Below are 27,504 nucleotides of genomic sequence, written 5' to 3' on the forward strand. Positions count from 1 at the left end.
ATTCAGAAATTGGTTTTCTTCAACATTTTTACCGAATTCCCACCAACTTGACAATCAAAATCATATTCAACGGTCGCCATCCTATTCAAATGAAAAGATAATAATTCAACCGTGCAAATTACAATCAGGCTGAATTTGACCGATGCCATTGATCATGTTGGTTTTGAAGACCGCTGAGGTTTGTGGCTTATTAAGACTTAAGAAAACCCCACAAGAAAAAGTCTAACGGGGTCAATTCGCACGATCTCGGTGGCCAGTTTACATCACCCCGTGTAAGATGACTATGCCCTCAAATAGCACGTGCAGAATATCCAATATGGCATGAGCTGTGTGGCACGTAGCGCCGTCCTGTGTTGTTGGTGTCAAGATCATCCAATTCAGGCCAAAATAAGTTGGTAATCATCGACCTATAGTGCTAGCCGTTGACAGTGATTGCCTGGCCAACGTCGTTCTCAAAGAAATATGAACCGATAACGCTGCTAGCCCAAATTCCACACAAAAAAGTGACTTTTTCGGGATGCATTTCATAGTGGATCTCATGTATGTCCCAAATTCGACAATTTTGCTTGTTCATGTACCCATTCGTCCAGAAATGAAGCTCATCGCTAAAAATGATTTTACGATGAAAATTAGGGTCAGTTGCCAACTGATCCAAAGGTCAATTTAGCGAACACACGTCGTTGTCTATGGTCGTTTTCCTTCAGTTCCTGGGTCAGTTGAATCTTGTACGGGTGCAGGCCTAAGACATGACGCAAAATTCGCCAAGTTGTGGTCTTCGAAAGGCCGAGTTCTTGTGAGCGATGCGAAATCGACTGCCTCGGATTCTCCTGAACAGATACCGGCAATGTTTTCAGCAGATCTTGCGTTTCGCCTACGTACGGTTGTTCGTCGATCGTTTACTGAATCAGCGGACTCAAATTTATCAACCACATAGCGAATAGTCCTCTCGGTTGGACGATTACGGAGACCGTAAAATGTGCGAGGCGCGCGGTACGTTGCCCGAACTGAACACCCATTTTGATAAAACAATTTTATTATTTGCAAATGTTGTTGAATGTCATATCCATCCATGATGATTTGTCAAAACAAACTGAATGAGTGACAACTAATTTGACAAATGTAGCCTCAAGAAGATGGCCGTTACCAATTGTCAAAGTTCGGAAGTTCCTGTTGGAAAACCCTATAGAATCAAAATCAGAAAAAAATTCATACATTCACAGACGGAACCTTCATTTCAGCGATTTATGTGTTGAATGAAAATGGGAAAAACAAAAGTGGCCATAACTTTCAATTACCCAGTATACAATTTTGAACTTGTATTTTATGAGAGTCGAGAGATGATTTCAAAAATGATTACTGAATATCACATTCAAAAAATATATTTGGTGTGCCACAACTTTGAGGAATATCTTTTATTATTTAGATCGTTTTGAAATTAAGATATTTCACTGTACCACCTAGTTAATGGCCGATCTCAAAAGTTGGATTTTTTTTAATTCACCGTAATCTGATTTGATTGTCGGCTATCATTTGAAAATGTAGGTACAAGATCCGCAGATTCCCTCCGGTAATGGTTTTTATCTATTTCCTCAATTTGATATTTTCGAATTCAGGAGGAGAATCATTTTATTCTACAAGAAACATGTGGTTTATTTTCCATAGGGTGGAAAAAAACTAAAATATTCATTAATTCAAACTTATATTTTACAAATACATAACATCACATCATTTAATCTCCACTCTCAACACCTTTACTATAGGTTCAACGCTCAAAAAGATTTTCACAGTTGCATAACTGGTCATTGAAAAGAATCACTCCACACTGTTGCTGGTAAGTAAACACTTCAATCAAATTATACCCTTTACTTTGGGTTTTTCAATACAAAAAGTCTCATTATTCATAATGATTGACCTTCCTGATTCCAGATCGTACCAGTTCTGTATCACTAGTTTCATTAGTGATATTTTCCATTAGGAACTTGCTACAAGTTTTATATCCAAGAAAAAATCTCGACCAATCGGCTACTCAAAAGTTTTTCCTATGCACACTCAGATCTAATGGCACATCAACTTGAATGCTTTCTTCATAGTAGCTGAAATCACGGGAGCACTCATCAAAATAAGGTTCGATATATCTGTTCCAGGTACTCAGACTTTTTTTCTCATTTCTGATATTGATGAGGGCTTCAATTCTTAGAATATCGGTATGACTATTGCAACTGCTGACACTGCATCCTTTGCTACAACCGCATGGATGTCTTATAACATTTTCTCGGTAAATCGGTTGTGTTGACATCATTTCATTTCTTCTTACTTCGGAGTTTTGTAGATTATCGTCTACTAATGTTTTCTCAACCACAAAATGCCTGAAAGTCTTCGTGTGCTTTCTCAAGCTGCTGGGGTCTGTGTACTTCTTGGGACAACCTGGAACTTTGCACTGGTATGGCTTTTCAACTTGGTGGGTTCTGGTATGTTTGAATCTATCACTAGAATTGGAGTAGGCTTTGTTGCAGCCCGGAACAGTGCAGGCGTAAGGTTTCTCTCCGCTGTGAGATCTAGTGTGAATTTTCAGGTTCTCGGCTCTCGAGAAAGATTTATCGCACTGGAAACATTTATGAGGCTTTTCGTTGGTGTGCGTTCGGACATGAACCAGCATTTTATATCTAGAAAGAAAGATGGCGTTAATAACGTGAATTTAAAAAAAGTATTAACACGATCTGATGTATTTTTGTAATTGCCACAAGAGATGATTTGGTAAAGAAACATGTTTGTGCTTGTTCTTATTGTTGCCAAAAAAACCAATTTCGAACCTTTAACAGAATTAGATTACTAATGTATGAAACCTCAAAGAGGTACAACCTGGTATTTCTTTCAAATAACGGTACAACTCTGATATAAAAATAGGAAAACATAAACACAGATTATGTAGGAAATAAGGTAGGTTGGTAGGCAGGTGGGGTATTTTGTGGTCCATAAGTCCAGGTACTTAACAAAGGTGATTAACTTAATTGGCGAGTGACCTACACGTAGGTTTTTTAGACAACGTAGGTCATCACTGCTATAATGTAACCATTGTTTGTTGAATATTTGATGCCAATGACTGGTTCTAGTCCAATAAAACCGCTTGCCCTTGCAATTAAGTTAGCAGCTTCTTTAACTTCTGGTCCAGTGTGCGGGCACAGTATTTCTGTATACAGTAGTTTCACTCAGCGTCGGTCCCTTTGATGTCGGTGTCCAGGAGTTTCATTTTTTATAATGATGACGTATTTGACACTAATGACATTTCTCCCTACTACAATCTCAACCAAAGCGTGTATACACTGCTCAACATAACAACTATTCATATAAACTGCTCAAAAAAAAACAGTCTATGAAAACCATGTTGGGCACCTGAGAAAATTGTACAAATGATAATTTTGCATTTGTGTAATATTGAAGTAACCCAGATCATTTGGGCAATGATGGACTGAGTTTCAAGTAGATTTTAAAAATTCATGGAATCGGCAGATGTTCATATTCGAATGTGACAAAATATATTTTCATTTCAACAAGAAAAAAGACAAGATAAAGAACGTGTTTTGTTATTCATGAACCATGGTACGAATCCATGCGAAATTTCTTTGTAGTGATTTTTGGGGCCAAATATAGCATATTCATTTATTGATTGGAGAATTCAAGATGGCGGACGAGTTTGCCGATTCGATTATATTAAGGACCAATTATTAAAAATATTCCTAATCGAATTCATCACTCAAGATTAAGGAATCTGTAGAGCCTATTCTTTCTGAATTATGTAGTTACTATTCAGGACTTGAAGAAGTGAAAAAGTAATTAAGTATGTAGTGTTCAATCATACAAAAATGATTTTTTTGTATGTATGTACTAACTATAAATGTATGTGAGAGTTTTCGGAGTCGGAAGTTATGAATTATTTACACTGTAAGATAATAGGTTGTTTTGCTGCTTCCAGCTTTTATCCAAGTGAAAATTGATAATAAAATCACTGACAAGTCCAAATGCATTTTGACTATACCATTATATATGTTTTCCGACAGAAAACAACTACTTCTTTAGCTAATAACTCGACATATATTGACAAATGTTGATATTTGAATCTATACAAGTCTAGATGTCTAATCAACCCCGAAAAGTTGCTGCGTAGATTAAAAACAGTTATTCTAAATGAAACATGTCCTATTAGTCAGCAACTTCTTATATAATTTAAATTTGACTATCAAAAATACCTTACGACTGTTAACCTTTCGGAATCCAAGTCGCCTCAGACATAATTGCAAAGATTCTCACTTTGAAGAAACAACTTTGCAAGAGCTCTCTAGGACAAATAGTGGGACTTCGCCTGATTCGAACAAGGAACCAACTGCGAACCGTTTTGAAGTGTTCCTCATCAGTGCAGACCATGCTATCACGGTTGTATACACACAGGGACTCGTTATTCCTCCTAGAGAGCTCTTGCACAGTACCATGGTTCATGAATAACAAAACTCGTTCTTCATCTTGTCTTTTTTCTTGTTGAAATTAAAGTATATTTTGTCACATCTGATCCCATGAATTTTTAAAATCTACTTGAAACATAGTTCATCATTGTCGAAATGATCTGGGTTACTTGAATATTACACAAATGCAAAATTATCATTTGTACAATTTTCTTAGGTGCCCAACCAACATGGTTTTCATCGACTGTATTTTTTTGAGCAGTTTATATGAATATTTGTTATGTTGAGCAGTGTTTAAACGCTTTGATTGCATGCCTGTCTTAAACTCGTCGTTTGCGCAGACCTAAGACATCGACGCGTGGGTCTGCGCGTAGGAAAATTCAAACCACAAATCAGCCTTTATGAAATTACTGTATACAAAATACTGTGGTGCGGGCTTGAATCCAGACTAGAGAAAATTTGTTGAGTTTTTCTATTGTCAGTTTACTAATAACTTTGACATTGATCATGCTTCTAAAGCCGCCCGGTTGTTCGAGAATATTTTTATCAATTTTTTGTGGCTGCCAAACTCTCTACACTACAAATCAATGGCGTAGATTTCCGTTAGAAATACGGTCATTTAGGTCCCTAGACAGGATGATATCTATGTCCTGGGTCCGCGATTTTTTATCCCTGCACCAGAACCTGAAGGAGATTTTGATCAATCTGTGACTACTCAGAATTAGGACTATAAGGCAGTTGATAGTTTTAAATATTGTGTAGCTCATCTCAAATTCTACGACTTTCAGTGTAAGTCAATAATATGTTACGCTCCGCATGAGTCTGTTTTGTGGAATTAGCAATATGCACAAATACCTACATAGGAATAGAGCTCCAGAACGGGTATTGTCTAATTACTGCCGTTCTTGAAACATTGGATAATCTGCGATTTGGTTGTTATTCGCCAGAACGAGAGGGTTAAGGGATATTTGGATCTCTGCGATTGATATGTATGAATGCCTGCGAATGATCGTAACACGAACTCAAGAATAACGATTTTAGAGGAATCGTTTTCATTAACGATCGCAGAACTAAGTATACATAGAACTGCGAGTGATTCGAGAATAGCCCCCTATTTGTTTTGTCATAATCAATTTCTTTCTCATAAAATTGAAGGTTTCTTGGGAAAATAAAGTTATTATTGTACATTTCTTCAATTGTTGATGTTAATATGTTTATAAGCTTCTTAGTTTACATCTTATCAGGATCACTAGACTTTTCAGAACTTAATCATGAATATGAGAAAATGTACAATATCAATACGATATAAAATTGACGATCTTTTTCGAAGAATGTGATAGCGGATTTTTTGTGGTGTGTTGTTGAACCGATAAGTTACCAGAAAACATACCTGGTGAAGTATGGTTTTCTTTACATAAGTCTAACAAGAAATTAAAGAAGGTGAATCATAGACAATTACGTGAACATCTCTACAATATTTATCCGGAATCACGGATCAGTAGAAAACCAAAGGGTATTTTATTGCGATTTTATTATGTGAATGAATCACCTTCTTCGGTTTTTCGATAGACTATAGTGTAATATTAACAAAGATATTTTATCTTACCTAGCGTTAAAACTTTTGTTATTTCTGGAACAACCATCCCATCCACAATAAAACAGTCCGCCTAGACCACTAGCTGAGTGCACTTGGGATATGTGAGACGAGAGCTGATCCAGAGAGGAGTAAAATATACCGCAAGATTTCCAACGGCACTGCACCTGAGATTTCTCAGCAAATTTTATAATGTTGTTGACGATTCCTAATTCCTTCTGAGGTATTTCCACGCTGGAGACGGAATTGTCGCTATCACTCTATAATATAAAAACGATTATTAAGACTTTATCGAAATGGTTTTTCAATCAAAATAACACCAGAAAAAAATTAATATGAAAAATAGACGGGTAAGAAATTATATAGTTCCAAACAATAGAAAACGAATATATGTACGAGAACCGTAACGATAATAGGTAGATACCTACCGAGAATCATGTGCCCCGAGCAAGCACAGCGAACCAAGGATGCATCTGTACCGCTAAGATTTCTGTCTTAGTACGGCAAGCCGGTATGATTTTAAGATTCGAGAGTAGAGAGGACATCATTCCACCAAGGACTGATCTATTATTATTATTATTAGATGATAGATATCGATGCACAGAGATGGTTCTAGTAAAGTGTTATCCTACTATGTCCATCAGGAATAATAAGTTAGAAAAAGTATGGTGAATATGTTATGAACCAGATGACCTTCTTTCTATTAAGTTCAACAACCATTACAAATTTTTAAAGAGCTCCGGCGACTATATCTATTCAAATTGTTTTAGATTGTATTCATTCGAAAAAATCGTTTTGGCAAATTGATATGACAAAGACGCCGTTCACCAAATGAAAGAGTTCTTGAAAAGTGTAGTTGGCGGTGTGTTGGGTTGAACCCTGAACCGATGGGCAACTGTATTTTGCCTCTCTGGATGGAATCATGCGGGATAGTTACTCAAACAGTTCCGCGAAAGTATCTAGAGAAAAGACACTTGCCTTCCTACAGTTTTGTTCAATCAAAAATGTTCTGAAAGCTGAAAGTTTTAACTAGTAAAGGTGTTTTTGTTTGATAAATGGATAACCTCGCGTCATTTGTGAATTGTGTTCTGAATGTATGAATCGCACAATAAGGAATGTATGTGGTACAAAAATGCGAAAATAATTACAGAGGAGGTTTTAGTAGCCTATTTTAGGGCACTGATCCGTCACTTCACGTCACAGATCTGTCACTTTACGGCTCAGGTGTAAAACGTAAAATGATGAATTTTGTAATTCATAATCATAGATATCTTATATTAGTCGAGGAAAAAAAATCTTTTGATGTTCTGATAAACGGTTTGTCACAAAAGTATTATTTTCAAAAAGGTTCGCTATCACAGACCTTGCCATCATGATGATTTGATTTGAATTCAAAAACTAAAAAAGTAATTTAATAAATGAACGTTGTCGATTTCTGTTTGCAAAAGCAATATCTGCCTTTTGTGTTTGATACTCTAACTCGAAATATTGAGGAAATAAATATTATTTGAAACACACATCTCCAATTTACAAAATAACTTTAGGGAACTACATCATTATGAGTTATGAAATAATCCTGTTGTTTTGTCTTTTATACCGTTCATATATAAGTCCTATATGTAATCATGGATTTTTACTGAATCATTTGGCCAATCTATCGCGATAACGAAACATTCCCGTATTTGTTGTTTGAACAATATATTGTGAATGTCTATAGAGTGTCTATTAGAGATCTACAGCCAGTTGAAGGTTAATTCAATATTCTACACCATTTATATTCCTCGTCACATATTTCTTTTTGATAGATACACATTCTGGTCGTTTCCGAACCATGCTTCCACCAGGTTTGGCCCTGATTCCAATTTTATCATTTTTGTATTCCTAGTTTCTGCTTCTCCAAGTATATTTCTACTATTTTCCTTCAAATATTTGGCAAAGGTTTTTTGCGATCGTGCAATTATCATAATATCAATATCGGGGTAATTATCCCATTTATTTCCTGTTGAATTCACCCTTGACAAATGAATGAATTTCAGAAAATTGTTGGGAAAAAGATAGACCCAAACCCGACATTTTTTTAATCGTAATTAAGCTAGTATGGTAACCCTATGTAGAAATGTCAGGTTGACCTGGAGTAAGTGAAACCGAACACATGAAAGGAGTTTATAGGTCATCAGATAACCTTTCATTTTTTTTTGAATACACTTCATTCACAATCGGTATGGTTCTGGCCAGGCGACTCTTCAAATGCACTACCAAACATTTTTGTTTACCATTTTCTACATAAACAATCGGTATTCACTCGTATGAATCTCTATCTGGGAAACTGACGACTGTAAATTAATTTCTCCAAAATATTATATCAGTTTCACTCTAAATAAAGATTTGTTGCACTGCTGGTAGAATATTTATTGGTTCAGTGATCAGTCAAACTCACGTACAAATAATAATATCCTAATTGGAGCATTGAAATGATCCAAAGTGAAATGATGCCATTCCTCATTTTCATGGAATAAGAGATATGATGAGAGTGGGCTCTTTATGAACAGAAGAACATGTGAATTCAACCAAGAATAACTACCTATAGTTAATTATCATTTGACATATACTATGAGGCACATGATGCTGAACTGCTATTACCAATGGTAGATTACTGACTATATTAATTCATATTTGTTTCCTTACCTGTGTACTTATTGGAGACGATGCCATTATTTCCATTGGCATTTCCATTGTGGTGTGGTAGGGAACGAAGTTTTGTATGTAGCTAATATCGTCTGGCACTTCTAGTTTCGGATAAGGGTTGAAATAGTGCAGGGGTTGTCCTATGATCCTGAAGGGTGAAACAATCATTTTCTCAATTTTCTTCAAAACTGAACCACAATATAACTTTGATATGAGTTCTCGCACTTTCAATCAAATGAATGTGATTTCACTGACATGATGAAGTATTTATAAGATAAATTGAAGCAGTGGAGTAGTTGTCTAATGCATTTGAGAGGTTTTATTTCAATTTTACGTCTTGAAAGATTTCAAATTTGAAAAACTATGCAACATTTTTTTGATTTCAAGAGATCACTTCGTCTTGGTATACATGAATAGATATTCTTTCTTTGAGAGACTGTTTGCTATCTATGAGAAAGCAGGATATATTACTAGAAAGTAATAAAATTCTACTTCACTCTCAGAACAGTATAGAAAAATACCTTATGAATAAGTGATTCAACATGAATGCACACAAAAACCAATATAACATATTGAAAAGGAAATAGCTACTTGTTGGAGAGAATATTTTTTGTAAAACAATCAGAAATGTGTCTTTCCACTATGTCTACAAAAATGTAAAACTTTTGTGTACCATAATATGCTTTCTTCAACAGTAGGTATATTTTCTAGAATGCGAATCGTAACTGGACGATCTTTCGTCCATATCGACCATATTTTATTCTATTACATATTGGAATTTTTTCTCCAACAAGTCTGAGAATTAATGAGTATGTTGAGTATTTGCAGTTTTTCAATTAGATACTTCGGTGGGTAAACAATTGAACTCAGTCTTGTATCCTCAAAATAACTTGCTGAGGTCTTAGAATCTCCGGTCTTCCAGTGAGACTCCATTATTGAAAAATCCGTGACTGTTTCCATTCATAGACCTAGCTAGAATTAATATAGCAAAAGGAAACATGTTCAACTAACGACTGGAATAGCAGATATGCTATTGTGTTATAAGACGTTTGAAAGACAGCTATGAAGTTACAAATTTATGAGTCAGGAATTGACTTGGGACTGCACACAATCCCCAAGATAACCGGTGGAGGGAAAAGTAACCTTGATCGGGATCAATGCTTTAACGAGATTATAATTGAGAAACACCCTTTTTAGAACAGATTCGTTTCTTGGGAAAACACCTCTCAAAATCAAATAAATCAAAAAACTATTCTACCTTTTCAAGACCAATGTGCCTCATGCAGGAAATCGTTTAGGTACATATTGAGAAGATGCCGTTTTTTAGCTAAATTGAAACTCTAATATACATAAAAACTACTTACTAAACGAACAAACCAATTATCTTAATAGATGAATATATTTCAATTTCATTTTGAACACAGATGGAATTTCATTTTGTTTTAATTTTTGGATTCAGAAGTAGACTAAATTTTTTCAGGAAGAAGGTTGAAATGAAAAGATTTGATATGTTTGTTCGGCATTTCTATTTCAATTCAAAACCTTTTCTTGCTTATGTATTAGAAAGGATGCTTCACTAACGATTCACGAGGAGTATAACATAATTTTAGTATATGATATTTTCACCATCTAAAAATACCAAATAATAATAAAATGAGAATATAGAAATACTTTTTTAACTAACCGAAGTTCCATCCATTCCACTTCATTAAGAAAATAGTTCTCATCACGAATGTCATTAATGAAATTGTGCCTTTTTTAACTCTGGAACCCAACAGTGTTTCGACTAGGCTAGAACCTTCAGAGACCTTGGTACGTGCAAAAAGTTGTCAAATATATAGATTCGTTGTTTCTAATCAGAGCACATGATTCTCGGACTCATTACTTGTTGAGAAATAACTCAGAAAAAAGTTGTCAAGAGAAATGAACTGCGTACTCTTTTTTTGGCGAAAAGACAGAAAGGCAATCGGTGGAAAAATAAGTGAAAAGAACGCGTGGGTACTTTTGATGACTTCAGTACTTTATTGAATAGCTTGTTGATTTTGCGATAAATCATTGTCCTAAATCTCCTTGGATCCGAAGTTGGTTATTCATGTGTTAATCCAACTATTATTTAAATAATTACAATTCAATATATTTGGAACTCCCTTGAAAATGCAAACATCAATTTAAATTTTTTTCTTGATTTCTTTGTTTCATTATTCGAACTACGCCTCTTTATAAGAAAGAAATTGACTGAGACGAATGATACTTCATCTTTGTTTAGATAATATTTGCTTGAGAACAGACTGAATTGTAGACAAAAGTCTATATATAAGATAAGATGACAGGGTTGCATCAGACATTTTAATTGTTCAAAATATGTGTATTTATTTTCAAGATATGAGTGAAATTTCTTCTGAGAAGGTTCGTTTTCTTAAACAGTCCATTATCTCCAGACCACATGGAATTTTTATTAAATGTATAAATTTTTAGCCAATTTGGGTGAGAATACACTGATTACTTGAACACTGTTTTTTTCATCAAAAATTTTATTCTGTACAAATATGGATTCCGTAATTCATCTTGAAGGTGTTGAGCTATAAAAATATAGGACGGAAAAATAGCTTTACTATAGATACTATAAGATGATACACAGTCACTCCACTAAAATCGTTAAGGTAACATGTGATCGGCATCTGCTCCAAACTGGCGATGAATCTTCAGCTGCCTTTGAGGTAACCCTTAATCTTTCTGCTTTATAGTGAACGTCGAATACCAAGCAAATATGGTTAAAGAAATGGGATGTTTATGAAAAAATAATACCTGGGTCCTAAAAAAATGGAAAGAAAATATAAAACCTATAGAGTCTACTAGAGAATACTGAATAAAATATATGACTGATGGAAGTGTGGATCGGTACAAGACTAGACTCTGTACTCTGTGCAAAGGTTACTCTCATATTCTTCAGAATCTTTTGTTGAAATTGTTACACGCGACGTCAAAAATCTTGAAATTTGTCAGTATGATGTGAAAACAGAGTTTTTATATGGTGATTTTCAAGAAGAAATCTATATGGAACAGCCGGTTTTATAAAGGGGGTTTCAAATTCGATCCTCACCATTGGGATCTCGGAAACTATGAGAGATACGAAGATGGGTAAATTGGGGCAAAGTTGCGCATTTATATGACTAACAATATGCCGTTGAGAAAGTTCTGAAATTCCGAGTCTATCCGGAGATATCCGGAAAACACAGAAATTTCGGAAAATGGTTTTTATTTTTTTCTGGGTTTATTTTTCGAAGGATTTTTCGAAAATAAATTGCACTTCCACATTGCCACTTTTTCCTTGCTACATAATAGTGTTTTCAGATTTGCTATCCGACGTTTCGTATTCCGACTTTATTTTTTCTTATGGGCGCTATATTGGATTCTTTCTGTTTTGAGTAGAACCAGATTTTACCTTTTCAATGATGTATCATAAGTTATCATTCTTTTTCGAAAAATTAGAGATATTGAAAAAAATTAGTTCTTATCATAATACCTTTAACTTTGATGTTTCTAAATTTGACTTTGACTTTGTTACACTCAATGACATTTTGTTATTGTACAAGTCATTGCATTTTTGGCGAAAAATGGCTTTCACGAATGAAGAAAAAAGAGATATGATACGATGGAAACAGTGTTAGAATATCGGAAATGTATTTAAACTTGTACCCCGAAAGACGACAACCACATCGAACTATGTTCAAGTTATTGGATCAAAATCTCACCGAGTTTGGTTCGTTTGAAAAGCCAATGAAAAAATACGGAGACAGAATCAACAATCAAAATTTGATAAATGAGGTGTGTATGAGGTAAATTAGACATTGTGTTCTTTTCAATGAAAATAGAACTTTGAACAAATAACAGTAATCAACTAAAACGTAAAGACAAAGGTAAATCACAGTAAATGCTCAAAATGCTGACCTTGTTCATGATAACACAACTGTGCCCTTCTTCGAGTATTATTCACTGCACGATTAATTTCATTCCTCCTTTGAACAAATAACAGTAATCAACTAAAACGTAAAGACAAAGGTAAATCGCAGTAAATGCTCAAAATGCTGACCTTGTTCATGATAACACAACTGTGCCCTTCTTCGAGTATTATTCACTGCACGATTAATTTCATTCCTCCTCAATCTTCCGAACTCTCTAACAATGCTTTGTTGAAGGTCCTCAATATTTTGAAATTTCCTCTGACCTAAATTCATTTTTAAGTGTACCCCATAAGAATGTATCCATGACTGGAGACCTTGCTGGCCACCTCACCGGCCCATCATTCCCTATTCATTTATCACCAAACCTTTCCTTCAGGTAATTAGATACTTTTCTGGTAGTGTGAGGTGGAGCACCATCATGTTGAAACCAGACGTTGTTATAGTTAGCCAAAGGTAGATCATCCAAATAGTCTTCGAAAATCGAGATTAAAAACTGGTGATAGATTTCTACACTCAGAATTCCGTCAAATAAATGAGGACCTAAAATTCTTTGAAAAAATAAAGTTGATAATGGTGACCGGAACACAACGTCGGATAGCAGATCTGAAAACACCAGCATGTAGCAGGGAAAAAGTGGCAATGTGGAAGTGCAATTTATTTTGGAAAAATCCTTTGAAAAATAAACCCAGAAAAGAATAAAAACCATTTTCCGAAATTTCTGTTTTTTCCGGATATCTCCGGATATACTCGAAATTTCAGAACTTTCTCCACAGCATATTGTTCGTCAGGTAAATGTGCAACTTTACCCCAATTCAACCATCTTTGTATCTCTCATAGTCTCCGAGATCCCAGCGGTGAGGATCGAATTTGAAACACCCTGTAGTTAAAATTACCAGCCTGTTGTTCAAGCTAAGGAAAAACGTATATGGTTTGGATGGACATTTACTTGGCTTTATATGTGGATGATAGACTTACAATAAGGTGAATGAAAGTAGTTACGAGCATAGCTTTGAAGGAACTTCAATCCAAATTTTAAATTACAATTTTTGATTCTAGCCTTTATACACGTAGACTTTGAAATAAAGCCATACAAGACCAACGACCAATATATTTGAGTCAAAAAGCATACACTTTGAAAATTTCGAATAAATTCAACATGAAGAACTGTCATTCCATTACTGTTTTGGCATATCCCAATGTTATTCTTCAATCGAGTAAACCAAGTGAAAATAGCGCTTGTTCCGTATAGTCGCAAGCCTGATGTTTTTGGCTGCCTTTTCTCGTCTTGTTGTCATGTTTGCGGTTAGTCGAGGTAGCAGATTCCTGAATAATTCAGAGAAAAAGCATTGGTGTGCAGTAAAGCTAACATTGAGATACCTGAAAGGGACACTTGATTATGAAATCAATAATACAGAAAATGACGTGGATTTTAGCATTTATTCAGTTGCTGATTTCCAGGAGATGCAAATACCAGAAGTGCAATACAGTCATTTTCCAGATGCATGCGTTCGCAAGAAAAGTATCCGAGAGGAAATCATCGAGGGTTTAGCTTTTCTTTCAAAAAACTGGTGCTCTACAAATTTCCGAAGCAATCATGTATGACAGATTCGATAAATACTTGCTTATTATGTTTATTGTAAGGTGTTAATGCTGTACTTGACTGATCGGTCGTTTTCATTCTTTCTATTAAATTAATTTAATAACTTTCCTTTGACATACTCAAGGGTCAGTTGTCTCGAGGGATATCAATATTAATAACAAGAGTATATTATTTTTCTTCTCCAATACCTCGTAGTAATTCATCATCTGTAGAGTTTTACGGATATAGTTTGACATCAACTGTTCTCTTTCAAGCTTATTTTGGTAAATACTCCTTAAAAGGTTCAGTTTATAGCTGAAATTAGCTCCTTCATGTATTTTTTAGGTTTTCCACATATATCTAGCCGAATTGCAATTACAAATATGAATTATTCCAAAGACTCCATGCTGATGGAGTAATAAATGTTTGAATTGGAAATGAGTCGAGAATACCGATAAATAGTTTATAGAATTTTTATAGTGGTCCATCAATTTTTACTCGATACGATTCTGTATGATATCATGTTCGACGGATCCGTGTTTTGGTTTCAAATGAAATTATTTTGTATGTCAATATAATCTGGATGAAACCGGTTATAATTTTTTCTGGTCAAAGGGGTCTGATAACGTATGGAATATGATTATTAATTGAGCTAGGATCTGGTTTCAACTGGTTTCTGATAACGCATCACTTGTTGGATGAATGATTTTTTTGAACTTTATGTAATGCATGATTAAGCAATAATATACTGTCTAAATTTAAAGGGTATATTTTTAGGAGAGATTGATTCTCGGAAAGAGAGTTTTGGCCTTCTACTTTTCCATCTTGATACAATAAATACACTTGACCCCATCTTGACCATATAAACATTGAATTACACGAAAGAAAAATACTTTCTAAACAAATCTGTTAAAATATGTTTTTCTATTAACCAGCTGTCGCCCTCCTACGAACGATAACCCTCCAAAGTCGAAACTTGTGTGAGCTGAGGGCTAACGAGGTCTTGACTTTTAAGTGTGATTCCTAACACGGATTGGACGTCCGACCTTGCGGTTCAAACCACCAGTTCACACAGCGGTGGATTGAGTGAGTGAAGCAAACCACCCATGTCAATCCACCAGGCCACCGTCTTACCGTCTTACTTTTATATGAACGCTTTCTATGGATGATTGACAAATTTTTTGTATCAAAATGGAGAAAGAGAAAGCCAAAACCTTTCTTTCCCAAAAATTAATCTCTCCTAAAAATATATCCTTTGAATTTTAACAAGATTCCTATGGCTGGGATTTAATCAAATAAACGAATGAATGTAATTTACGTACTGTCATCGATGGCATGAGGTGATTAAACTCATTCGTGACATAAAATCGTAATTTTAGTGCTTCATTTCATAATATTATCCGGATTTGGTGCTGAAGAGGCGGTAAGGCAAGTGTCTTATGCCGAAATATCGGATGTCCATGTAAGTGAAATTTTACTGCTTCATTTATTATATTGTGTAGGAATCCTGTGAATGATATCTGATTCGATTCCATACGAATATTTGGAATACAAACGGAATAGAGAAAGGTGTTTTTCGTATAATTCAGCGTTCATATAAAAGTGTTTGTTTGGAAAGTATTTTTCTTTCGTGTACTTCAATGTTTATGTGAAAATAGCTGTTTCGAGAGGGGTTTTCTTTGAGTTTGTGTCTGAAAGTTATTTCTTTGCATGATCTGCAGATCTTTATTCAGAGTTACTTATTGAAATTGATTGCTTCCTCCTTCCTTTATTTGGAATATTCCCACATTTTTTCTATCAAGCCAAAACCTTCCTTTCTGGATGTCGTTTTGTACTTAATTTTTTTAATGAGTTCAATTTTGAAATCAATATAAATTTACCTAATGGCAAATCAATATTAATTTAATTTCTGTCTGAACAATATACAGAGTGTCATAGAATCTAGTTAACAAGTGATATCTCCATTATTTGTAAAGCTAGAAAAATTAAACAGAAGCGGCATTGAGTCACACAGAATATCAATCTAATACTTAAAATAGTATTCAAACTTATACAATATTGTATAAGTTTGCAGACATCCTTATAATGGCACGTGGCACGAATACAATGATTCACAAGTGTCACCAATTTCACCAAAATCGCTTGTGAGTGGAGATGCATAGATCCTCTTTTATGAAAAGGAGGAAACGAGTTCGCACCTTTGAGCGTTTTGTAAAGTTATTTTTGAACTGTTCTTTTTAATGTTATGTATTATCTATTTTAATAAATATTGTATAAGTTTGAAAATGTCCATATAGGACGAAACTGCAGTAACGGTAGTTACAAATAAAAGTTATACAATATTGTATAAGTTTGAAAATGTCCGTATAGGACGAATCTGCAGTAACGGTAGTAACAAATAAAAGTTATACAATATTGTATAAGTTTGAAAATGTCCGTATACGACGTAACTGCAGTAACGTTAGTTACAAATAGTGGTAAAAAACATAGAAATTTTCATTTCTCTTTTCATTAATTGTCGATCTATTGAGAGCGTCATACTTGTGCATTTTTGCACTACTTCCTCCTTACTTTTTATTTAGGGCGGATATTGTATTCTCGAAGAATTATAAACATTCATAACAATTGTTTTTTCATTTATATTTAATGTTGACAGTTTCGGACGCATACGGTTCCCGAACAACCAGCTTCCATGTTATATAGCTTTTTGTTCACCGCGCTCTCGAAGTAAACTGAAGAATATCACGACTAACCCCTCTGCCATGACCTTTAAACTTCCAACAGAAAATAATGCAATATTTTCTTCCTATGTAAAAACCCAAATCGGTCTTATTGATGGGTGTGTCTGTTGACGGTATAATTCAAAGGAATATCTATTTATACCGCCTCCAAAAAAACAATGTTTTTTCAAAACCCTTCTGAATACTTATCTGTTGGAGAATGTATTGGTTACTACTTCACACATGTTGCGTTTGTGTAAAATAGATTAGTGAAAAACATTCGAATGTACAAAAGTCAGTTATCCACAAAGAATTGAATATCATTTCATCAATTTTCAGTAAAGTTGACACAAGTTGAAATAGGATTTATGACTTGTAACAATATCATTGCCATTGACTTCTAACGAATATGTTGATTTGTTGCTTTACACAGAATTCCGGAGCAATTCTTGAAAGACAGCTCGATTATATCATGAACGTTTTTCTTGTCGTTATCTGCCATCCCATGTAAATTTTCGTAAAGGGGACAAAAATTACGCTTTGGTTTAGCACCAATTAGGAGTGGAGAACATGAAATGCTGAAATGAATCCACATGTTTCAGTTCGAGTGTGAACAGAAGAGCTTGGGTTTAGTAAGAAACAGATACCACCCTTGCAAAGTTCAAAGATTTTACACGAACGTTAGTATTCATCACCTACCTCCAATTTATGGTACATGATAATCCAGATGTTTCTCAATAATGGTGTAGTCAACACATTTAACGCACATTACTGGTCCAATTGAATGTCAGAAACTCTAAACAACTCTAGCGTGTACGTGTGGTTTAGACTTTACAATGGATACTTCATTGGACAATATTTTCACACTTCAACACGACCACGACATTCAGATTTCCTTCTGAACACTTTACTCAAAATATCAAAACAAATCCCACTGTCCGAACAAGCAATGATGATATGGCAACATTATGATGCTCCTCCCCTTTAATTCACAAACGATTGCCAAACATATGCTCAGAGATGGATAGGAAACGGGATCTAAGGTGCTGATATGATTCCCCTTTTTTGTCTATGAAGTTGTCGAAAAGAAAATGTTTACCAAGTGCCTACAGTAGATTAGGAGGATCTCAAGAATCGAATCTGTCGTGTATGCAATACCGTCACATCAGCTAAGATTATGTTTGTCTTCAATTGGGAACTTATAAGACGATATGAAACTTGTCCGGTTCAGAATCGTATATCTCTTGTAGAGTTTGTAACATTTTCTGTATTTCATGTAGGTCAATGAATTTTTTGTGATATTTGGTTGAGAACCACTGATTAAAGTATCGCTTGTTAACTAAATTCTGGGATACCCTGTAGATATTTGGATCAATATCGAGTATGGTTCAATAATTGGAATTTTCCTAATTCCAGATTTAAAAATAGGAACAATTTTGTTTATAAAAGAGTAACAAATAAATACAATTTCAGAACTAGGGAAATATAATTTAGTTTTTTCTTCAAGAGTGACTATTTTCGAAAATGAAACCGATAAGAAATATTTTGGTTTCTAGAGTACTCTCACGTTTATTTTTAACCTTTTTATCCATTCCAGTCGAGAAAACGGCAAAAATTGCAATATCTTCGACAGTGCTAGCATTACACGTCAGAAGGTAAGGCCTCTTCAACTCTTAGAAGAAATTATTGATAAATTTTCTGATTGATGCGGGCGTTACTTGATGAAGAATCATAGAATCATAGTAATTTCAAAAACTACACCGCACGATTTGATCTCCACAAACTTTATTTGCACAGTAGTTTTTTGAAGTGATTTCACTTGAAAAAAGCTACTGTGCTAGCGAAACATTTTGTGATATATTTTTCAAATTAAGTTTGTGGAGATCAAATCGTGATGAGGTGTAGTTTTTGAAATTATTGATAAATTTACTAAATAGTAGTAGCCAAAAAGTGTTCTGGATGTATTTCCTGTAGTGAATGCAGGAAGTTGTCGAAAGACTTGTCATAGACAAAGAAAATCGATTAATGAGGACCAAAAAATAAAAAATTGTGTTCTCATTGTTTCTTGTGTTTGTGGTCGACAAAAACAAGTAATTATCTATTCTCGATTATTGTTTTCTAAATTTTCGAAATAACTAATGAATCATTTCTTTTATTTCTTGAATCTTGTTTTCCATTTTGATAGCATTTATAATTCATCAATTTCTTTGGTGTTGTACTGCTTGTTCGACTCGAAATTGATTTATGTACTGTCTATAGGTGATATTGAAAGACGACAAGAGATGTTTGTTTTGTCTTCTTAGATTTTTTATACTATTCTGGGCTCTGGCAGACATTTACTTTGAAAAAGAGATACATAAGTCATTGAAAAGTATTCTGAATAATTACGAGCACATAGGTGAAAGGGATTCAAACATATCAAATAATAAATAATGATATGAACATTCGATAAGATATCAATGATATTCTGTTCAATGAATTGGACAATGTAAATCCCCTCTTGCTATTTTTAGAAAATAATACGATAAAGGATTGATGTTTTACCTTATAAAGATAATCTAAGAGAAGTTTGATAGTCATGAAATATTGAGGGACAAAATTCCTCACAAGTAAACTAATTCGAAACAAAAAACACAGAATCACTGTCGAAAACCAGGGGATCTATATAGTCCAGGTGGAATCGACGCATGACTATCGAAAACTATTCAATCACAATGGGCTCATTTAATAAATTTCTTTTATTTCATAATTTGAAAGTTTATGTTTCAAATAGTACATCTGTAAAAAATCTGAATTTTCACTCTTTATCTTCCCCCTCAAATTAATTGTTGAATGTGGCGTTCACCGAAACGGGGCGTGGTCAAGCTTGACGTCACATCAGTCGACTCGGCGACAAGGGAGTGCTGGCGGATAAGCGAAATTAGTGTGCTAAAGATGTAGAAAGCAAATTGTGTGTTGTTTACTGCAGTATGCAGTATGTCAAATGCGTGAATATGAATAATGATAAAAAATGACGTTACAAGTATTGCATCGTTCCTAAATGCAAGAATTCTTCGGTAACTGCACCAAACAAAATTTTTATTTTACTGTTACGAAAGTTATGGCAGCGCGCTATGCGGAGGGCCGACTTTGTATCTGCTAAAGGGACGCATTTTTGTTGCGAATATTATTTAAATGATAAATGAATGATAATGATTAATAAAAAAAATTAGGTATACTTTACTCTGAGCACTACTTTGAATTTTCGGTTGAAACAGACTTAGAAAATTACATGTATATCAAAACTATGAAAGTGGGAAAAATTATATTAAAACCAGGCGTAATTCCGCATATATTTGATTGCCAGATTGATAGACCGACGGCCCATACATCTAAAGCTCCACCGTTTGTTCAAAAAAAGGAAAAACAAATTTTGTTGAATACTTGTAACGAAGATATCGATGAAAATCAAATCATGTGTGATGAAGCAGGTACACAAGAAAAGACCTTTGATGTTGGAATTTAAGATAATAAACAGGTTTTTCGAAGGTCAAAAGCTAAACAGACCGTAAATATTATATGCCACCGAAAAAGAAATCGATCTAAAGAAATAGAAAATACAGAAAGTATTGGAAAAAATAACTACTAAGGTTCCCCAAGGACAGTGAGAGTTTGAGTACATCAGACATGACTTCTGTTGATACATCATCAGATTCTACTTTGTCTGGAATATTAGTTGAAAACTGGAATTCGAAAAACAATATTGAGCAAAGATCTATTCACTTCATAGAGAAAAATCCGAAATTATATCTTGGAATCCCTAGGTACTCTTTATTTATTATAGAAGGTTTGTCTCAAAAATGCCAGTTACCCAGAATTGATATATACATTACTTTGAAGAAAATTAAATTGAACTGACGATAGCAGCGATTCATAATCTCCAACTACAAGCTCGGTTGCCACCGCTCGAAGCTCGTTTGCCTGGTGTGACGTCAAGATGTATCGCGGGCGATCTCACATTTTCAATTGCTCTTGCTCAGTTGTTAATTGACATATAAACCGGAAAATTTTGTGAGATACTTGGGAGATGATTAACTTTCATAATATATAATTTTCAATAAAAAACTAAATTAGCCTTAATGAGCCCATTGTTGTATGCATGCAATTCTCTTAAAATTACCTTACTGATGATATAAATGCATGTTGCCATGGAGAAAACCCCGTGCCATATTGTTTAATAAATCGAAATTGTTTTAACAATTGCAAGGAATTTGTTATTTTTCAACCGGACATTTAAAAAAATTTTGTATTGAAGTTCAAATATAAAAAGTACTATGACTTTTCACAATGAAGTTGATATTTTTGGAGATATGAATTTTTTTGGAAGTTCGAAAAATCTAAAATTTGGGTACTTTTGACCCATGAAAAATATATAAAAAGGATGTTATTTTTTTTAATTCCTTATAAAATAGTTAATAATATCCTCAATTGTGATTTGCAAAAATTTCATTGTTTATACATGTTTTTCAATTGTTTATAACACGTGCTCACCAGTATGCGTTTTTTTACTTGAAAGTTTCGCCTTCTCTCTCTGACTCATACGCTGCATCGGACTCAATGTGTTTCGTTAAAATTCAATATATGTTTCGTTAAAAATACTCGAAATAAAAACCAAGTGCAATCAGCTTGTCTTCCTCCAACCTCAGCGGCTGGTCATCAACTTATTTTACGTGTATTTTACCAAGTTCAACTGTGGCTTGGTTATCAGCTAGACCCAAGAAATTGTGGTTGGAATTTAGTCGACAATACATTATACAGAACCAGTTCAGACTTTACTCCTGCCTGTGCCGGAAAAACTGCTAAACACAATTTTTTGCAGCTGAAAATGTGTTTGCAAATAAATTGGGCTGTCTTGTTTCCTAGCATGTACAAATTGTCAAGGCCGATCGTTCTCCAATCTTGAATCACCAACAGTTGAGGATTCGTTTGATACCAACGATGTATATTGAGGCAATTTACTTGCAAGAAGAACAAGTAGAAGAAAAAAAAAGAAGAGTAAGCAGAAGTATTACAGAATTATGAATCAGGCGAATAAATTTTACTTTTTTTTACACCACTTTTTTCATTTTCAACCTTTGTCAATATCTTTATTCAATAGTTTTAAATTGAACAGAATCACAACAAATCCGTGGAATATGCCTATCGGGGAAACCACGTTAAAAAATGCGTCAAGTACACTAAGTCAAAGGTGGCGTGGAAACGTGTGCGTGTTATGAAGATTGCAACTCTTTGAACTGAACTAATTTTAAGATAATACCGACCGTTCTACTGGAAATTGTGAAAACCACGTTTTTGTGACTTTGACCCATGTATGAGATCGATGGGGATGATAGTGTTTTGAACAATCCTACTAATTTTGAGCTCGGTGCGAATTTTTGTACCTTTACGTTTACTTGCGGTATAATTTGACCGGATAGTAAATATATCTAAAGCGTTCACTGCACCAGACTCTAGTGCCACACGCCACACGCCACACATGGTTATGGTCCAGCTTTCTTTTCGATCTGTCTTTGACCGTTGCCATTATTAGTATTATGAATCATCATAACACATTTTATGAAATTTTCATTCTTTTATAAAAACATTTTTGTAATAGTATATCACAATTATATCTCTACATCTACAGTCATCAGAAAAATGTCCGTTTGACATAAACTATCAAATAGTTCTTTATCGAGCTGAACATCTTCATTTTTTCATTCAGTAAAATGGTAGGAAAGGGTGTTCACATCTTTAATTTTAGTATGAATATCTTATCAATTGTCTACATCATTATTTATCACTTGGAGTATTTGAATGTATTTTATCTATATGCACGTAATTTTTCAAGTTCAATTTAGATAAAGCATGTGTCTCCTCTTCGACTTGACCTAGATATTTGGGTTCACTCTTATCCCTTACATACATTTTCGTATTGTTGTGAACCAAGTATTCCGTTATTCATTAACATCCAAGAAGATTCCTGATGTCATGAAGTAAATGAACTGTTTTCTTACATCTATGAAATATCAACTGGTGGTCCCAATCATAAATCATTCATTGGTATGTAAACTGATTTGAATGAAACTGTAGGTATAGCAATTTCAATCAACCCAGCACATCACTGAACACAAAATTGTGCTATATAGAGAATGGTTTGTACGGTGAGAGGGGCATTTAAAACAGCCCACCTGAAATATGGTTAGTGGAAATGGTTTTTCCGGCAAACCTCGAGTCTGCTTGACATTGCCTTCAGCCCCTTCATAATATAAAATTAAATACTCAGTAAAAAATATAGAAAAAGTAGAAAACTATCAACTCAATTATTCCATACCAATTTCACCTACATTTGAATGTTTTCATCGATTAACCAAATGGTCTTCAAATAAATATTACTAGAGTTTTTTCCAACTCCAAATCGTTATTTTTAACACCTCGACACGTGTTTCGATCACTAAGTGATCATCTTCAAGAGGAAGATTAAACTGGAAACTTTGCGAAGCTAACCCTATTTATGCTATACAGGTACACCATACAGGTAGGTATACCACACCTAAATTAATTTTACAATTTGCCTCATCTATTATTTTACAATATGACCTTATGTAATGTTTAAATGTTATAGCTATATATAAAACAATTTTCAGCTTTGTTGATCTCATTGAAATCACGTGATACAGTTTTTTATATTTATGTGTCATTTTCCCAATAACTTTCTCCATATAAACAACTAAACTACATACATTATGAAATTTATCCACAGTTAGTGGATCAATAAAAGACCTGGTCCTACAAAAGGACCAGATGCAGGACGCCAATCCTATTGACTACAGGAGTATGGTTAAATTACTCAAAATATTTTAATTAGTTCCTAATTATGAACAATCAAAAGAAAATTTAATATTTTCAGAAGTCGCGGTCATATCATATTATGTTCTTATCGTTAGTGAATAAGTGACTAGTTAATATTTTATAAAATCGTACAGAGCTGGAAGTGCACAAGATCAATTAACAAATAAACAATTGCATGATTTCCTCCCATCTACCTTACCTCTGGTTTAGAAACCATTTCAGTAAACAAATAAGAACATGAATATTATAAAGTGAAGCAGCTCCGGAGACATCCACTTCGTCGTAACTGTAACAACGTTGTTATTGATTATTCCTCCTTTGATATTATACAGTTGCCTTGTTATGGACAGAAGATATGAAACTGTTACCCGTCCTAGTACCACTAATGGGATCTATGGATGGAATAATATTCGTCTATGATAACGAGAGTAAAACACATTCAGAATGATGAATGATAAATTCTCAATTCTCTCTATGAGTATCTGGAGTCTGTTTTGAAATCAGTCCCCAAAACTACTCTAAGAAGTTTATACGTAGCTGAGATTTATGTTTAGTGGCTCGACCTCTTTGCATTTTATAATTTTTGTTTTGCATTATCCCAACTACAGCACATTCTTCTGATCAAATTACCAAAAAAAAATACTTCGAGATAGTTTGAACATACCAGTCATCGATAAAATTTACAAAGTAGATTCACAGACTAATCTAATGGTGTCAATGAATTTATCTACAATCTACCGTTGTTTTCCAGGAACTTATTGACGCAAAATAGTACTTGAAGTGAAGTATATTATAATCCAGCAGATTGTTTTATTGCAAAAAAAAACAAAATAATTCAATTACTCCGTTTTCAGAATAAAATCAAATAGACTGCACGGAAAAAATAAAGGGAGTACCTGCACATATCGTAAATGCTAGGAAATGTACCCACATCTCTACAATCGAAAGTGAATGTAAATTATCTCTGAAAGACATCCTTTTTGTGGAGGACTCAATACTTCTTACTGTTTTTTTGGTATATAACCTTCCACAATCTGAAAAATAAACAAAGCTAAATAAATAGAGAGTCTGCTTAAGTGTAGTAAAGGCAAACTGAAAAGATCACAGCTAAAAGTTACTGTTTAATATAAACCACTGAAGAGTCCAATTAGTCAGTAACTTGTATTTGAATTGAAGGGGTTATATTTTTAGGAGTGATTAATTTTTGGGAAAGAAAGTTTTTTGCTTTCTACTACTACATCTTGATACAAAAAAAGGATGGGGAAATCTTCCAAAGAAAGGAAGAAAGTAATCAATTTGAAAATAAGTAACTCTATACATGGATGTGTAGATCATGCAAAGAAGTAACTTTCAGACACAAACTGAAAGAAAGTGTTCCTGAAACAGCTACTTTCATATAATCATTGAATTACACGAAAGAAATTTTTTTTTTCGAAACAAATACTTCTATGTGAACACTGAATCATACAGAAGATACTTTCCTCCACTCAGTTTGTGTTTCAAACATTCGTTGTGGAATAAAAATCAGATGGAGTAGTAGAAAGCCAAAAACTTTCTTTCCCAAAAAATCAGATATCATTCACATGAGTTATACTTTAAATAAATGGTAAAAAATTACACTTACATGGAACACTGTCATCCTCACTGGTATACATCGATGTTTCGCCGGAAGACACTTGCCCTAAGGCTCTTCAGTACCAAATTGGATAACATTATAGAAAATAGAAGATTCCCTCATCTTTTTTTGTATCGAGATGGAGTAGTAGAAAGCCAAAAACTGTCTTTCCCAAAAATTAATCACTCCTAAAATTATAACCCCTTCAATTCAAATAAGATTCCTCTTGGCTGGGATTAAATCAAATCGGTGAATGTCATTACGATGTCATCGATGACATAAGCAGATCAAGCTTATTTCGTGACATTAAAAATCGTAATTCATGAATCAATTGTGTGTATTTTCTATAATGTTATCCAATTTGGTACTCAAGAGCCTTAGGACAAGTGTCTTATGGCGAAACATCGATGTATACCAGTGAAGATGACAGTGTTCCATGTAAGTGCAATTTGTTACCATTCATTTAAAGTAGAACTCATTTGAATGATATCTGATTTTATTCCACAACGAATGTTTGAAATACAAACTGAGTAAAGAAAAGTATCTTCTGTATAATTCAGTGTTCATATAGAAGTATTTGTTTCGAAAGAATTTTTTTCTTTCGTGTAATTCAATGTTTATATGAAAGTAGCTGTTTCAGGAGGACTTTCTTCCATTTTGTGTCTGAAAGTTACTTCTTTGCATGATCTATACATCCATGTATAGAGTTACTTATTTTCAAATTGAGTACTTCCTTCCTTTCTTCCTTCTGTATGATTCTGTATGCTTCTTCGACAGGAACGTTGGTGAGGCTTTCCACTTCGATTTCCCCTAGTACTTCAACGAAATGCCTTGAATTTTTCACAAAAGATGATGTTTCACCCTGCAATAGTTTAATTATTGGTAGTAAAAATCTTGACAAGTCAAGTTCTGAGTGGTTAAATCTCTGGAGCTAATGATCGGTCTGAGCGGAACATCTTTTTTGTGGATTTTGGGCTTACTGTGGTGCGGTGTTAGCGATGATCTCTCTTTTTCCGAAAAATAGACTTGGTGTTTTTTTTAAGTCTGGTACAACTTCCTTTCAATTGATGCAGTAGGGTCTCTTACGATCTTCGTGTATTTTTCTTTCTGAAGCACCTCTTCGATCTTCTGTTCGTAGAGATCAATATCCAGAGATCCAGTATCCATCATCCAGTGTCCATATTTAGAGCTAGTTGAACGTTAATATATGTAATATTTGCATCCAACTGAATCTCTAGATATCACTGGGTAACACTTAAATGATATCCTGCAACAAATCCCGAAACCATGCCTTAATTGCTATAACCAGTTATGGAAAAGGGAGTACAAAAAAAGGAGAAGACTTGAACGTTTCTTTACTCATCGAAATTCACTTTACTAAACACTGGAGCCAACATTAGATAGAAATTACTTTCCGGAATTTACTTTCCTCTACCTTACACTCTCTGCGACCAATCCTCAACACCCATACTTATTTTTCTGTTGTTTGGATGTAGTCTGACTTGGCCACTTCTTCCAACTCTGTGAAAAATACTGCAGACTAATCGCATTATTGCGTTTTTCTCCACATCTTTTTCGTGACATCCATTCCAACAATCTTTTCTGTGCTAGTTTGTATAGTCTATCTATACGAAGTCAATCCGCTAAGTAAAAAACGAATATACCGGGTCTGATAAATTTACAAGTTTAAACCTTCCATATAAAAATAATGATTAGACCTCGTATGGATTTCTTACCTCTCACTCAGAGTATTCAAGCTGTATCTAACTATTAACTACAGTGGTGTTATATAAGTTTGAGAATGTCCTTATAGGACGAAACTGCAGTAACTTCAGTTACAAATGAAAGTGGTAAGAAACATAGAAATTTACATTTCTCATTTTTCATGATGACCTCCTACCACATAGTGACGGCTACATCCATCAATTTATTGTATCTAGTCGATACATCAGTCTTTTATTTAGCTGTTCGGAATGACTATACATATATACCTACTATACAGGTCCCTTGTAGGATAATTGTGAT

The 27,504-nt window shown here is 34.2% G+C and overlaps 1 protein-coding gene across 2 annotated transcripts in view; it reads right to left on the minus strand.

The window, feature by feature from the left end:
- Window positions 1–1,682: 1,682 nt before the first annotated feature.
- Window positions 1,683–27,504, minus strand: part of LOC111510377 (uncharacterized) — a 38,371-nt gene continuing 12,549 nt past the window's right edge. Inside the window, exons 1-4 of one of the 2 annotated variants that reach the window (XM_074177139.1) lie at window positions 21,525–21,671; window positions 8,734–8,881; window positions 6,061–6,308; window positions 1,683–2,663 (exon numbers count right to left, since the gene is read on the minus strand). In XM_074177139.1, the coding sequence (XP_074033240.1) occupies window positions 2,027–2,663; window positions 6,061–6,308; window positions 8,734–8,781 (933 nt within the window). In that variant the 5' untranslated portion in view covers window positions 8,782–8,881; window positions 21,525–21,671 and the 3' untranslated portion in view covers window positions 1,683–2,026. Of the gene's footprint in view, window positions 2,664–6,060; window positions 6,309–8,733; window positions 8,882–21,524; window positions 21,672–27,504 lie in introns of those variants that run through there. The other variant, XM_074177138.1, reaches the window with a different exon arrangement.

The sequence above is a fragment of the Leptinotarsa decemlineata genome, unplaced genomic scaffold (assembly GCF_025532065.1).
Source record: "Leptinotarsa decemlineata unplaced genomic scaffold, Ldec_3_MD MMD2_tig00002159_RagTag_RagTag, whole genome shotgun sequence".
Classification (NCBI taxonomy): Eukaryota; Metazoa; Arthropoda; class Insecta; order Coleoptera; family Chrysomelidae; genus Leptinotarsa; species Leptinotarsa decemlineata.